This window comes from Chiloscyllium punctatum, chromosome 29 (assembly GCF_047496795.1).
Source record: "Chiloscyllium punctatum isolate Juve2018m chromosome 29, sChiPun1.3, whole genome shotgun sequence".
Lineage (NCBI taxonomy): Eukaryota > Metazoa > Chordata > Chondrichthyes > Orectolobiformes > Hemiscylliidae > Chiloscyllium > Chiloscyllium punctatum.
In genome coordinates, this window is record NC_092767.1 from 70,771,526 (window position 1) to 70,785,930 (window position 14,405).

General features: G+C 45.3%; 1 protein-coding gene across 1 annotated transcript; it reads left to right on the plus strand.

Annotated features, from left to right (window-relative positions):
• The first annotated feature begins 311 nt into the window (after window positions 1-311).
• Window positions 312-11,521, plus strand: tmem160 (transmembrane protein 160). The gene is made up of 4 exons (XM_072549371.1): window positions 312-719; window positions 4,939-4,963; window positions 5,931-6,023; window positions 9,346-11,521. Exons 1-4 carry the CDS (start codon window positions 327-329, stop codon window positions 9,597-9,599), a joined length of 765 nt encoding a protein of 254 aa, XP_072405472.1. The 5' UTR covers window positions 312-326; the 3' UTR covers window positions 9,600-11,521.
• The last annotated feature ends 2,884 nt before the right edge of the window (window positions 11,522-14,405 follow it).

The following is a 14,405-nucleotide window of genomic DNA, read 5'->3' on the forward strand; positions in this document are numbered from 1 at the left end:
TGCAGCCATCAGGGGGCGCAGCTTGGCTCCTCCTACAACGGAGGGTCTCTCTCCGAAGCGATGCGGTCTTCCAGCCCTTAGAGGGCACAGTTGTCATCCTCCACATTCCACTCAACCACCAGGGTCCTCCAGCCATCAGAGGGCGCAGCTCGGGTCCTCCTGCAACGAAGCGGGTTGATCCCCGAAGCTATGAACTTCCCCCTGGCATGAGAGGGCACAATAAAAGCGGTAAAAACAATGGCTGCAGATGCTGGAAACCAGATTCTGGATGAGTGGTGCTGGAAGAGCACAGCAGCTCAAGGCAGCACGCCGTGCAGCGCCGTCTCATGACATGGAGTCCTCCAACCATCCGGGGGCGCAGCTCGCGGTCCTCCCACCGCCTGGTCGGCGGGAGCAGCCCTCCGAGTGGAGCGCCCCCTTCCTCCCCTACAGCGGCCGGAGGACCGAACTGCAAGCTTTCTCTTCCCGTCGGGTTTTGTTTTCCGAATCGAGCGGGGCCCCTGGCCTCTTCACTGGGCTCCCGCCGCAGCAGCGATCGGATGGCGTCTCTCCGCGCACTCGGGGCCCTGCGACGGCACGTCGGCACTCACTTTGCCCGCAGGAGGTTCAGCCTGTTCGGCAGGAGCCGTAACCAGAGCCGGGCCGGGCCTAGGCCAGGAACAGCGAGCTCGGGTACGGGGCAACCGGGGGTGACCGAACTGGACAGGGCGGATGCCTGGGTGAGGAGAGCTGGGTGTCAATGAAATGAAACTGCTCATCGCAGAAATGTTATAAACGGTGAAAGCAATAGGCAAACAAAAGTGTATTTTCTAAGTAGATTTTTCTTCTAGTCTAAAATATAATGGAACAAATTAAATCGTTTTAAAAGTTAAATCTAAAATGCAGCAACTATCTTGCCTTTGTAAAGTATTGTGGGATCTCCAGGAGGTCAAGGTGAATATTCAGGGTTTCATGTGGTTTTTTAAGAGGATAGGGAGGAAGTGGTGGTGTGGCTTCGTTAGATCTGGGTTTTGTCTGGGCTACAACATGGAACAAGTGCAATAGCAAGAAACCATGGAATCCCTGTTGTGTGGGAGCAGGCCATTTGGCCCTTTGAGTCCACACTGACCCTCCAAAGAGCGTCCCACCCCAGACCCAACCCCCAGCCTCCCCATCCCTGTTACCCTGCATTTCCCGTGGCCAATCCACACTAAACCGCACATCTATGTACTGAGCACACTGTCTGAGTGGATTCCCTCCGGGTGCTCCGGTTTCCTCCCACAGTCCAAAGATGTGCAGGTCAGGTGCATTGGCCATGCTAAATTGCCCGTACTGTTAGGTAAGGGGTAAATGTAGGGGTATGGGTGGGTTGCGCTTCGGCGGGGCAGTGTGGACTTGTTGGGCCGAAGGGCCTGTTTCCACACTGTAAGTAATCTAATCTAATCTAATCTAATCTTTGGACTGTGGGAGGAAACTGGAGCACCCGGAGGGAATCCACGCAGACACGGGGAGAATGTGCAATCTCCACTCAGACAGTCGCCCAAGGCTGGACTTGAACCCGGGGCCCTATGAGGCAGCAGTGCTAACCACTGAGCCACTGTGCTGCCTTGGGTTGCGTACATAATACTCATACTGGTGTCATAGAGTTTTTACAGCATGGAAAAAGGACCTTCAGCCGATTATGTCAGTGCCAGACATCAAGCATCTGTCTGTTTTAACCCCCCGTTTTCAAATACTTGTCCTATCCTTGGTGTGGAGCGTATGAAATAACCGAGGAAGAAAATGCTGTTGGGAGCTTTTGGCTCCTTAACAGTAGCTGTGTATTAGGTCAGAGAATAAATTGGGGTGGTATGGTGGCTCAGTGGTTAGCACTGCTGCCTCACAGTGCCAGGGACCCCGGTTCTATTCCACTCTTGGACGACTGTGTGTGTGTGTGTAATTGTGCACGTTCTGTCCATTTCTGCATGGGTTTCCTCCAGGTGCTCCAGTTTCCTCCCACAGACACAGATGTGCATTGTTGGCGCTAAATTGCCCAGAGTATCCAGGAATGTGCAGGCTAGGTGGATTAGCTATGGAAAATGCAGGATTACAAAGATAGGGTAGGGGGTGTGGATCTAGGTGGGATGCTCTTCAGATGGTCATTGTGGGCTTGATGGGCCCAATGGCCTGTTTCCGTGCTGTAGGGATTCTTAAAGTAATGAGAAGATGTAAAATGAGCTGTCACAGGAAGTGGTGGACGATTACAACATTTAAAAGGCATCTGGATGGGTATATGAATATAGCCATATGAATAGGAAGGGTTTAGAGGGAGATGGGCCAAATGCTGGCAAATGGGACTAGATTATTTTAAGATATCTGGTCGGCATGAACGAGTTGGATCTAAGAGTCTGGTTCTGTGCTGTACATCTCTATGACTCTAAAAGAGGCAATACATTATTCATAGGTGACTTTAATCTTCATATTGATTGGGAAAATCACATTGGTGGAGGTTGCTATGAGGAAGAATTCATGGAATGTGTTCGGAACTGTTTCTGAGAACAATATGTGTGGATTCAACCAGGGATCAGGCTGATTTGGATCTGATAATGTGTAATGAGATGGGTTTAATAAATGATTTCAGAATAAAATATCCCCTCAGAAACAGTGACCGTGAGATGATGGAATTCAGCATTCAGTTAGAGAGAGAGACTTGGGTCAGAAACAACTGGGCAAAACTTAAAAAAGAAACTTAAAGGGGAATGAGGGCAGAGCCAATTGGAGTGGACTAGGAAAGAAGTTTAGCAGAATAAAAACAGTTAAGGAACAATCACAGAAGCTTAAGAAAGTAGTTCATGACTCATAATAAACCAGGACCACAATTTAAAAGGGGAATGCCTCACTGGTCCAAGTTAAGAATTTAGTTTACTGAAAGGTTTGTGAACCTCTAGAATTCCCTATTGTAGATGGCTGTGGAGACTCAGTCTTTGGGTATATTTAAAGTAGAGATTGATAAAGTTTTGATTACTAGTGGCACATAGGGTTGTGGGAATGGGGTGAGTAAAAGGCACTTAAGTGTTCAATCATCCGTGATCATATTGAATGGTGGGGCAGGCTCGATAGACTGAATGGCCATCTCTTGTTCCTCTGTGGGAGGTGAGAGACACTTCATCCATAAATCATAATCACTTATTAGGTTGCAAGGAGAGAGTTGTGTAACATGATTGCTGTTTTAAGGTTGAAATGTCAATTCCTGTGCATCGTGTGGAAGCTGATTGGTGAATAATTGCTGGTGGGAAACATATAGAAATTGGCAGGACCACCCCCTCAGGGCAGGGGACTGTAAATACAGTGTGACAGGTTTACATACCATCCACCATTATCAGTACATAGACAGGAATTTATAATAGTAACATTTACAGGACATGCAAAGTTTTCACATATTTTGGATCGAATGGAAAATGTGTGCTCAGTACATAGATTCATTATTGTGTAGATTCTGGCAGAACATTTTATTCTAATTATATGATTTTCCTTAATTGCTGCTGTAAAGCCCATCAATTACTTTACCACCTTCAGACTAGAGTTTAGATTAGATTACAGTGTGGAAACAGGCCCTTCGGCCCAACAAGTCCATGCCGACCCGCCGAAGCGTAACCCACCCATACCCCTACATTTACCCCTTACCTAACACTACGGGCAATTTAGCATGGCCAATTCACCTGACCTGCACATCTTTGGACTGTGGGAGGAAACCGGTGCACCCGGAGGAAACCCACGCAGACACGGGAAGAATGTGCAAACTCCACACAGTCAGTCGCCTGAGGTGGGAATTGAACCCGGGTCTCTGGCGCTGTGAGGCAGCAGTGCTAACCACTGTGCCACCGTGCCGCCCAGTTATGTAACACCAGCCTTCCATTCTCAACTCTGTAAACTTGAGGCCATCCATAACACTCTGCTCATGTCCAGTCCAGTTTGCCCATTACCCCTGTGCTTGCTGCCCCACACTGAGCCTCAGTTATGGAGCAACTAAGAAATAATGTCATTCAGGCCCTCAAGACCTTTCCATCCTTCAGTAAGATCATGGCTAATCTGTGGCATTACCTCTGCTGGAAATGAAATATGTATTCACCTCTGAGAATTCCAAACACTGACAATCCTCTGAGAGTCCAAGTTCCTTGTCATCTTTAGGAGAAACACTCATCTTTGAACTATGTCCCCTTGTTCTGGAGTCCCCCATTTGAAGAAACATTCTCTACCTTGTTAAGCCTCCTTTGGATTTGTTTTAATAAGATCACCTTTCATTCTTCCAAACGCTTTTGAGGGCAGGCCAAAGCTGCATGGCCACCTGCGCAGGCACACTGAGGGTCTGCACACATCAGTCATCCAGTCAGTGCATTCATGTCTGTTTGTGAGAGATTAGAGGGAGTTTAGGTATATCCTCAAACTCCTTAATCTCAGAGATTGTCCTGGTGAACCTTCTGTGAGCTGCCTCCAATGCAGGTCTGTCCTTCCTTCAGTAAGAATGATGCTCCTGCAGGGCTGTCGGTGTGATCTCAGCAGTACCATGTGGTTACAGCAAGACATCTTTACTTTCATACCTCCCCACCCCCACTTTTCACTAAAGACCAACATTTCATTGGCCTTCCTAATCCCTTGTTGTAGATCCAGTGATTGATGAATAGACACAATGTCTGTAAGAGTGGATATGTTGGCTTTAATCTCGAGCCATTTGAGACCGATCAGTGTTAACTGTGCAGCCCGGTGAGGTAGTGTGGGCTGAGGGCTTCTGTGGAACAGACCTGGTGTTGGATGAGTTTGTGCGACCAATGATTCAGCTCTGTGCCAATGTGAATTGAGGAAAGGCTGGACTGAGCAGCTCCTGTGGTACAATGTTGCGAATAGTCCAGCCCTCTCCAAATTTGAGCTGTACTGAGTCTGGATGCAATGCTTACTTTTTGATTTGTCTTTATTTTTTCACAGATGCTCAGGAAGGCCCACGAAACAGGTATGCATTTTTTCTAAAACCACACAAAATTATTTTTATTCATATATTTATGAATTGGTTTCAGGCAAACAAATCTAAAATATAAAACTTCCTTCTGTGGAAGAAAAGCTATCAGGGTTCCATGTAAAAGCAGGGTGAATGGGTCGACGTGAGTTGTTCTTGCAAAAAGCCAACCCAGGCAGGTTAGATGCAGTTTATTTTTGGATTATCTTCCCCAAACCCAGCTGGCATCCCTGTTGCCTGGGTTCTGTGCCAACTCAGATGGTCAGATTATGGGCAGGAAATTAGATTAGATTACTTACATTGTGGAAACAGGCCCTTTGGCCCAACAGGTCCACATTGACCCTCTGAAGAGCAACCCACCCAGACCCATTTCCCTACGTTTATCCCTTCACCTAGCACCAAGGGACAATTTAACATGGCCAATTCACCTAACCTGCACATTTTTGGACTGTGGGAGGAAACCAGAGCACCCGGAGAAAACCCGTGCAGACACGGAGAATGTGCAAACTCCACAGAGTTGCCCGAGGCTGGAATCGAACCCGGGTCCCTGGTGCTGTGAGGCAGCAGTGCTAATCACTGAGCACTGCTGCCTCACAGCACCAAGGACCCGAGTTCGATTCCAGCCTCGGGCGACTGCAAACTTACCGATCCCAAGTGCCCTTTGGACCCACAGAGCGAGGTGGATCAGCTGCAATTCCTTGAATCACGACTCCAGTGATTCTCACTGGCAAATATTTTGCTTTCGAACATCAGTCGGGAGCGGGGAGAAGTTAATTTGTACTTGGCTGCAACACCATGCTGGAGCCCACTCCCAATGCTGGAGTCACTCTCGAAGAATGGCCACTGTCTGGAGGCACTACTTCTGTAGGGCTGGCGCCTTCATTGACAGAAGGTGGAAACAAAGATATGAGTTGAATTGTGAGGTGCCATATAGTGACATTACTCAACTTGGCCTTTCCCATAGGATTCCTGTCCTGGTTTCGGAATGGGTTGCTAGCAACTGGAGTGGGAGTGATATCGTATATGCAGAGTGACACAGGAAGAGAGGCAGCTTATGGTGAGTGATTCCACCATGTTTGTACCTTATGATACGGCAGCTATGCTACCCCTTAACAGGTTTTTTTTTTCTTTGTTCTTTCGTGGAGATGTGAGCGTTGTTGGTAAGGCCAGGATTTTTTGCCCATCTCTAATGACCCTGGAACTGAGTAGTTGGCTAGCGCTGTTAAGAGTTAACTGCATTGCTGTGGGTCTGGAGTCACAGACCAGGTAACGACAGCATATTTCTTTTCAATCGATATTAGTTTCATGGTTCAGAATTTTTTATTCATATTCCAGATTTATAGATTGAATTTAAACTCCACCATTTGAACCCATGTCCTTAGAACCTCTGACTCCTCGGCTGGTGACAAACCCACTCAGCCACAGCATCTCTTAGTTCCATTGTGTTGGACCAATGAAGATTTAACCTCCAGTTTGTGGCTTGATCGACAGGTTTCATTTACATAATGCTTTATTAATGCAGTGAAATGTCCAAGGCTGGAGCATTGCCAAAGTTTGGCCGTGAGCTACAGGAGGAGATATTAACACAGCGATGCTTGGTCAAAGAGGAAATCTTTAAGAAGTGTCTTAAAGGAGGTCCAGAGATTTAGTGAGGGAATTCCAGACCCAAGCACATGGCTGCCGATGCTGTCACAACAAAAATTAGGGCCTGCATGAGAGGATTAATTAGCTCCTTGATCTTACAAGCTACACTATTAAACAAATGCTGGTATCACTGCACCAACATTAGTATTGGCTTTTAGTTGCATGCTTTCAGAGTATAGATGGCACTGACAAAGCTGCACTTACAGTCCATCCTCTGATGATCGGACTATGCTTTGTCTTTGATAGTCTTCACTTTCCTCAGAGAGAGTTAAGGCACACCTGTTTAGACTGAAATTGAAGCTAAATGAAGGGCAGACTGTTAGAGGCATCAGCATTTTTGGAAGGGCATAATGTGATAGTACTTAGTTACTTCTGCTGCCAGTTCTCAAAGTAAAATGGTTGAGTAATCTTTGGGTCTCAGTAACTGGGAGCAATATAACAGAAGTATCATGAATCCAGTGGATTTTTATTTGGCTATGAGTTTGATGTTTCAAACGAAATCAGCAGCCTTTACAATACAGTAGCATCTTAATTCAGGGTTTCTCTGGGGAAGCCTCTGAAATGTACATTTTTTTTTATTATGTAGGAATCGGAACACACCAGATTGCCTCCTTCTTTAAAGACCGTAATTTTCCCTCCCATGTCGTTGAAGATGCCCTTGAACGCATCTCATCCACGTCCCGCACCTCCGCCCTCAAACCCTACCCCTCCAACTGCAACAAGGACAAGAACACCCCAGTCCTCACCTTCCACCCAACAAATTCCGCATAAACCACCTCATCCGTCGACATTTCCACCACCTACAAACGGACCCCACCAGTATTTCCTTCCCCACCCCTATCCACTTTCCGCAAAGATCATTCCCTCCGTGACTACCTGGTCAGGTCCACGCCCCCCCCCCCCAACAATCCACCTCCCTCCTGGCACCTTCTCCTGTCACCGCAGGAATTGCAAAACTTGTGCCCATACCTCCCCCTTCACCTCCATCCAAGGCCTCAAAGAAGCCTTCCACATTCATCAAAGTTTCACCTGCACTTCCACTAATGTTATTTATTGCATCCGTTACTCCCGATGCGGTCTCTCTTATAGCGGGGAGACTGGACAGCTTCCCACAGAGCGCTTCAGCAAACATCTCCAGGACATCCGCACCAATCAACCCCACTGCCCGTGGCTGAACATTTCAACTCCCCCTCCCACTCTGCCGAGGACATACAGGTGCTGGGCCTCCTCCATCGCCACTCCCTCACCACTGACGCCTGGAGGAAGAACGCTTCATCTTCTGCCTCAGAACTCTTCAACCCCAGGGCATAAATGTGGACTTCACCAGTTTCCTCATTTCCCCTCACCACACCTTACCCCAGTTCCAAACTTCCAGCTCAGCATCATCCTCATGACCTGTCCTACCTGTCAATCTTCCTTCCAACCTATCCACTCCACCCTCCTCTCCAACCTGTTACCTTTACCCCTTCTTCCATACACCTATTGCACTCACAATTACCTTCTCCCCAGCCCCACCACCTCCCATTTATCTCTCCAGCCTCATTCCTGATGAAGGGCTCCTGCCCGAAATGTCGATTCTCCTGTTCCTCAGATGCTGCCTGACCTGCTGTGCTTTTCCAGCACAACTCTAATTTTGATTCTAATCTGCAGTCCTCACTCTCGTCTTATTACTTAATTGCCAAAATGCCAGTTAAGAATGTTGTGGGTCTGAAATCACATGTAAGCCTTCCCTAAAGATGTTTTTGGCAATCAGCAATGGTTTTATAGTTATCATTAGACTCTTAATTCCAAATTCCACCATCTGCCAAACCCGACTCCCCATTATCTGTGTCTCTGGCTTAATAGTATAGCCACTAGGCCATTGCCTCTCCGTGAAAGGTGGTGTCATTTAAACTGTACAATAAAATGACTTGTTTAATTCTGTATCTGACTGCTGTCTGTCATAGAGTGCTATAGCACAGAGACAGGCCCTTTTGGCCCAAACTAGTTCATGCTGACCAAAATGTCTGTCCCTTATTTCCCTGCACTTGGTCCAACTCCTTCCAAATCTTTTCTATCCGTGTATTTGTCCAATGCCATTTAAATATTGTTAAAGCACCGGCCTCAACCACTTCCGCTCGCAGCTCATTCCATATGTGTACCACCCACTGTGTAAAGAAGTTGCACCTCGGACTCCCTTTTATTCTTTCCCCTGTAACCTTAAACTGATGTCCTCTAATCCTCAATTCCCCAACTCTGGGGAAAAAGACTGAGTGCATTCACCATATCCATGCCTCTCATGATCTTACACACTTCTGTAGAATCTCCCTTCAGTCTCCTACACTCTAAAGAAAAGGGAGTGTTTCAGTTACTTTCAGTTTAAAAGCGTAGAGGGAGCTTCATTGTGGAATCATTGCTGTGTGCAAATTGACTGACATCTGGAGAACAATGGTACCAACTGTGAAGTTTTTTAGGTTGCCTTGACCTGATGAAAGTCAGTGTGTGAATTCAAGTTCTTTATGATACTATTACGCACTGAGTTCTAATGGAGGGATTGTGTACCAGACTCATTAAACAAAACAAGTATTTTGCTCTTCTCATTCTAAAAGGTGTCAAGATTTTAATTGTCAGTGGTCACTTTGGGTTGTCTGGCATTGTGAAAGACGATGTACAAACCCATGTACCTTTTGTCCTTCGCTGATTTTGTATATATCATTCGGTTTCTAACTCTGATCTCCTGCCCCCTCTGTTTCCAGGATTCTTCATCCTTGGAGGAGTCTGTATCTCTTATGGGAGCGGCTCGTACATTGCTAACCTCTTCCTGTTGAGGAGGATGATGATGCTCTCTGTGCCAACAGCTTTGGTGAGTGGGCTGGTGGTGGGGGCGGTGGCCCTGTTTTGGCTGTGTGCCGTCTCCCTTTACATCGGGCGGCTAGAAGTGGAGATCATCCACGACGACGAATGTGAGGACTGCAAGTCAAAGGAGGACAAGAGCAAATCGGACAAGTAATGAGGGCAGATACAGAAAGGAGGCGATCGGGTGTTGAGAGCTGAATCTTGCATTTGTAGAAATGTGTATATACATATTATGGGTGCACAGGATTTAAAGTTCCTATGTTGAAGCAATTATTGACACATCAAGGCTAATTCATTGGCTATAAAGCACTTTGGGACATCAGGCATCATGAAGGGCACGATATGAATGTAAATTCTTCCTTCTATTTAATCACTGAACTAAGGAAAAGAATATGAAATTGATGTTCCCACAGTTGGGGTTCCTTTTTTATTTTGTTTCTGGTTGGGTTCAGAAATGTACCAGTCTGGGAAGTTCCTACATTAAAGTGGCTGAGGTGGGCTGTCATATGGAGCAAAGGATCCACTGGAAGCACACGCTATAAGAAAAGTAACAAATGCCCAGTCTGAGTTCCTTATTCAGTGACCATCCCCCAAACCTCCTCTAACAGCCCTGTTTAATGGATAGGATAACCATTAAGTTTACTGTTATCCTTTCATGTGATTAAATAGCCTTGCAGTAAGTTACAACTTATTCGTGGACAGCAACTATCAGAGCATACCCAGACTTAGCACCATCAGGATATTGGAATTAACTAAAGGCCAGCTTGTGATGGGCCAAATGGTTTTGTGTGCTGCATCATTCCCTGGCCCGTTTGCGAGCCTTTTATTGCACATGATCTTTGACCTGTGCAGCTCTCATTCAAAGTTTCTGATAAAGGCAACCTCCTTCCTTGGGTTATTTATTGATATCTCCTTGGTATTGTGAAAAAGAAACCTCAGAGCAAAGCTCTGATGGCTGGATATTTAAATGTTGATTTCACAAGTGGCTTGCATTCTTCTGCACTTGAACATGAACAAATTAAATAAAATGCAAATTTAAAATGTTCAACATGTGTGCTTCTATAAAAAGTCACTGATGATGTAGCTGAGGTAACTTTTCAGCTTCCAGCAAAGGAAAATGGAGGTCATCATGTGCCAGATTAAAGATAGGGTTTGAGTTTAGCCAGAAGTTTCTCTTCCAGACATGTTTAATTCATTGCACATATATGTATGTATTCTAAAGAATGTACATATGTTTAGAGGTTCCTGTGTAACATGTATGTATATAATGTGTTAGGCCTGATGTTAAACATATTCACTCTTGTTTGCAAATTCCTTCATGTCCCACACGACCTCCACCTTGAACCTTATCCACCCCAACCTACATGGCATTAGCCATGTTGCAATTTTGGACTCTTGTGCAATTTCCCCAATTTTAATTGCTGCACCACTGGTGAATCTAGGAAACTCTTGCTACTGACTTTTTAAAACTTCTCTGACTTTTACTTTCCTTCAAGCCACTCTGTAAAAGCTTTTCTCTTTGACCAAGCTTTCAGTCACCTCAACCTACCTGTGTCTTGGCATCAAATTTGGCTTGATGCTCCAGGGATGTTTTAATGTGTTCAAGGAGCCATACAGATACAAGTTGTATGCGTCTCTCAGCCTAGTATAAATACCTCCCTATTTCTGCATTTTTTTAGCTTTGACAAAGGGTCAGTTATACTCGAAATGTCAGCTCTTTTCTCTCCTTACAGATGCTGCCATACCTGCTGAGATTTTCCAGCATTTTCTCTTTTGGTTTCAGATTCCAGCATCTGCAGTAATTTTGCTTTTATCAAGTTGTATGCGTGTTCCCAGCATTGCTGTGACCGATTATCTGACTGTAGATCTCATTTTGTGGGATCTTGCTCTGCATGGATTGGCTAGCCATGACTCACCTTTGATACTTACTTTGTCAGCTGTAAAACCCATTGGGAATGTTCTGAGGGATGGGGGAAGGTGAAAGGTACTTCAGCAATGCAAGTCATCAGCATGTCACCGAGCTACTGTGTTTCTGTTCTTTGCTGATTAAATTACTGCTTTCACTTTCTGCTTAAAGTGCTGTGGAAAATGCAACGTAACTGATATTAAATGAGGAGTCAGCAGACAGAAGAGTGTTGTTAGTTTGTATTTTTTGTTTTTGAACCTTGATCAAATCAAGTTTTTTTTTGTCTTTTTTTTTCCCCAGTTTAATGCCAATCTGTCTTCACAGATCAGACTGGCAACATCGAATGTTTAACATTTATACAGTTTACACAGTGGTTGGGGGAGGGGGGCAATGAAGTGCGTTGGAACCCGCACAGTTGACAAGTGCTTTAGAAACAGTTTACGTTTTACGAACAAAGTACAGTGAGAAGCAACAATGAGCCAGTCGGTGTGGATTAAACAGGCAGGCCAGCTTTCCAGTCTCTCCATCTCACTCACAGAAACGTTTTCAGACAGACTTTCCCTTTTTCATTTCTCCCAAAAGATGCGCCATTGCTATCGGCTTACGGTGATAGAATTATATTTGGAGGTTCCATTGTCACACTGGTCCTTAAATATGCAATTAGTGTAAATTTACTGTAAAATACAATATGTACACTACACTCCCCACAACTCTGGTTTTGTATGGGTGAGATAAACATACCAGTATGAATCATACAGGGAGCTTTTCACATCAACATCTCTTAAATTTCTATTAGGTAAAGAGGCATTAACTAATACACAATCAAGTGGAGTATGCAGGAGTTAAGACAGAACATCTGGGATCTAATGGAACATCCTCAAGAATTCTGAAGAAGTTACTTCAAATCTGTTTCTCTCTCTACAGATGCTGCCAGACCTGCTGAGTTTCTCCATCATTGTTCGTCTTAAGAGGCTGAATGGCCTAAACCTCCTGACAATCTGGGTTCTGATTGGGATACAGCTCCACATCCTGCCTTCAACAAACTGAACTGCCCCGTAATCAGTCCACATTCGGATCGTGAAGACAGTCAAAGCTGGGCACACAATTTCCCCATCACCCGAGTCAGTTTATATCATGAAATTGCCTGTGGGCAGGAGCAGAGAAAGGCTGTTCACCTTTTGTCTAGCCAAAGGCGAGCAACTGCATCCCTCCCCCCTACAATCCCAAATGAAAAGCTGCCGATTGGAGTCTTGTTTGAATCACACACCATTTGTTCCACTAAATAAGACACAGCTGTGTCCATATAACAAGCTGTTGTGGGGTGCACCAGAAAGACTTCATTTCATGGTGCTTTCAATGGAAGGTCTGCTCAAAGGCTGCATTTGCATTTTCCTGAACCCCCACACCAACTCTGCCAATGGAACCTCACCAACTGCATTTGCTAGTTTGTCCTGTTTTGGTTTTATAAGTTGGAGGGTGGAAAAGGTAGCTTATCTCCACCACCTGTCCCTTCAGGAGACCTAAAAGAGCTTGTGGCAGTATTTTGAATAAGAGCAGCTCTCCTGGTGCGTTTAGTCGTTTTTAAAATTCGCTTATTGGACGTGGGCATCTCTGGCTGAGCCAGCATTTATTATCCATCCTTAATTACCCAAAGGACAGCTAAGAGTCAACTACGTTGCTGTGGGTCTGGAGTCAAATGTCGGGCAAATTAGGCAAAGATGGTAGATTTTCCTCCCTAAAGGGTGTTAGTGAACCAGATGGGTTTTCCCAATAATTGATAGTGGATCCATGGTCATCATTAGACTCTCTACACTATTAGGAAAACAGAATATCTGATGATTGCCTGATGGTATTTATGGGAAATACCTGTGCTTTGTTGGATCTGCCATGTTTACTATATTCTAACAGTGACGACAATTCCAAAAGTCCGTCATCAGAAACAATTGGGATATCTTCAGTTCACAATAAGAAATGCTCATCCTTCCTTGTTTCCTTATTGTGTCAGATGTTTGAGATCTTGGGAAATAGAGAAATTGAACCAAGCTAAATCTTTACTTTGAAACTCTCCCCTTTGCTCCTCCACAGCCATCTCCCTCCCCACCAGACTCCTTGGGATACAGTGTTAAGTTGCCCGGCGTTACAAGAATGCAGCAAGTAAAAATCTGTCCTATCATGAAAAATACACTTATGATCACAACTTGAAACAAAATCACCCACTGAAAGTGCAACATCTTGAAAGCCTTCATGAGCTCCTCTATAGTGGATCTATGGTTAAATATAGCTGGTCCCAAGTGACAAATCAAAGGTGAAAAATGAAAGTTGGGATAAACAAGTATCATGAAATGGCAAGAATAATTGTGGTCTTTAAAACTGAAGATTGCAAGTTTGTAAAACTACAGAGAAAAGGCAGGTGAGCAGAATTAGAGGAAGTGTACTCGCAGAGAGCTGGCCAAGTCACGATGAGCCAAATGGCCTCCTTCTGTGCTTTGATTGCTCTGTGTTTGAAAATGAGTTCAGTCTCTGTAGCTTTCATCAATGGAGATACACCTGCTCCAGTGAAATAACAATTCCTAGCTATTCCATTCACTCCTCCTTCCCTGTAAACAGTACAAAACCTGCTACTTTCCAGGCTCTTCCAGTTCTAAAAAAGTCAAACTCGAAATGTCAACTGTTTTTCTCTCTCCACAGATGCTACCAGACCTGCTGACTCTGTCCAGGACCTCCAGTTTGTAATTCATTTTTTTTTACACAGTGAGAGACACAAAGTGCACGAATCTTTATTCAATTTCCACCACTAGGAAGATAGGAAAACACCTGAGTGGCCAGTGACAAGCCCTGCCCTTCACATCAAAGGGCAATGCTTTGTGATCAAAACAGTGAAGGGGAGGGTAGGGACTAAATCAAAATAGAGTTGGAGGGGGAAATAATGCACTCCACTCCCTGTGGCGCCCACCTCTCCCTGAACAACTCCAGGGTGTTGGTGGACACCGCGTGCTCCTTCTCCAAGGACACCCGGGCCCGAACGTAACCGCGGAAGAGGGGCAGTCAGTCGGC

Bases quoted from the DNA above. Each gene is read 5' to 3' on its own strand.
- tmem160 (XM_072549371.1), top strand. From the start codon at position 327: ATGACATGGAGTCCTCCAACCATCCGGGGGCGCAGCTCGCGGTCCTCC. The intron at 720-4,938 runs GTGAGGAGAGCT...ATTTTTTCACAG, and splicing joins TGGACAGGGCGGATGCCTGG to ATGCTCAGGAAGGCCCACGA. The intron at 4,964-5,930 runs GTATGCATTTTT...CCTTTCCCATAG, and splicing joins CAGGAAGGCCCACGAAACAG to GATTCCTGTCCTGGTTTCGG.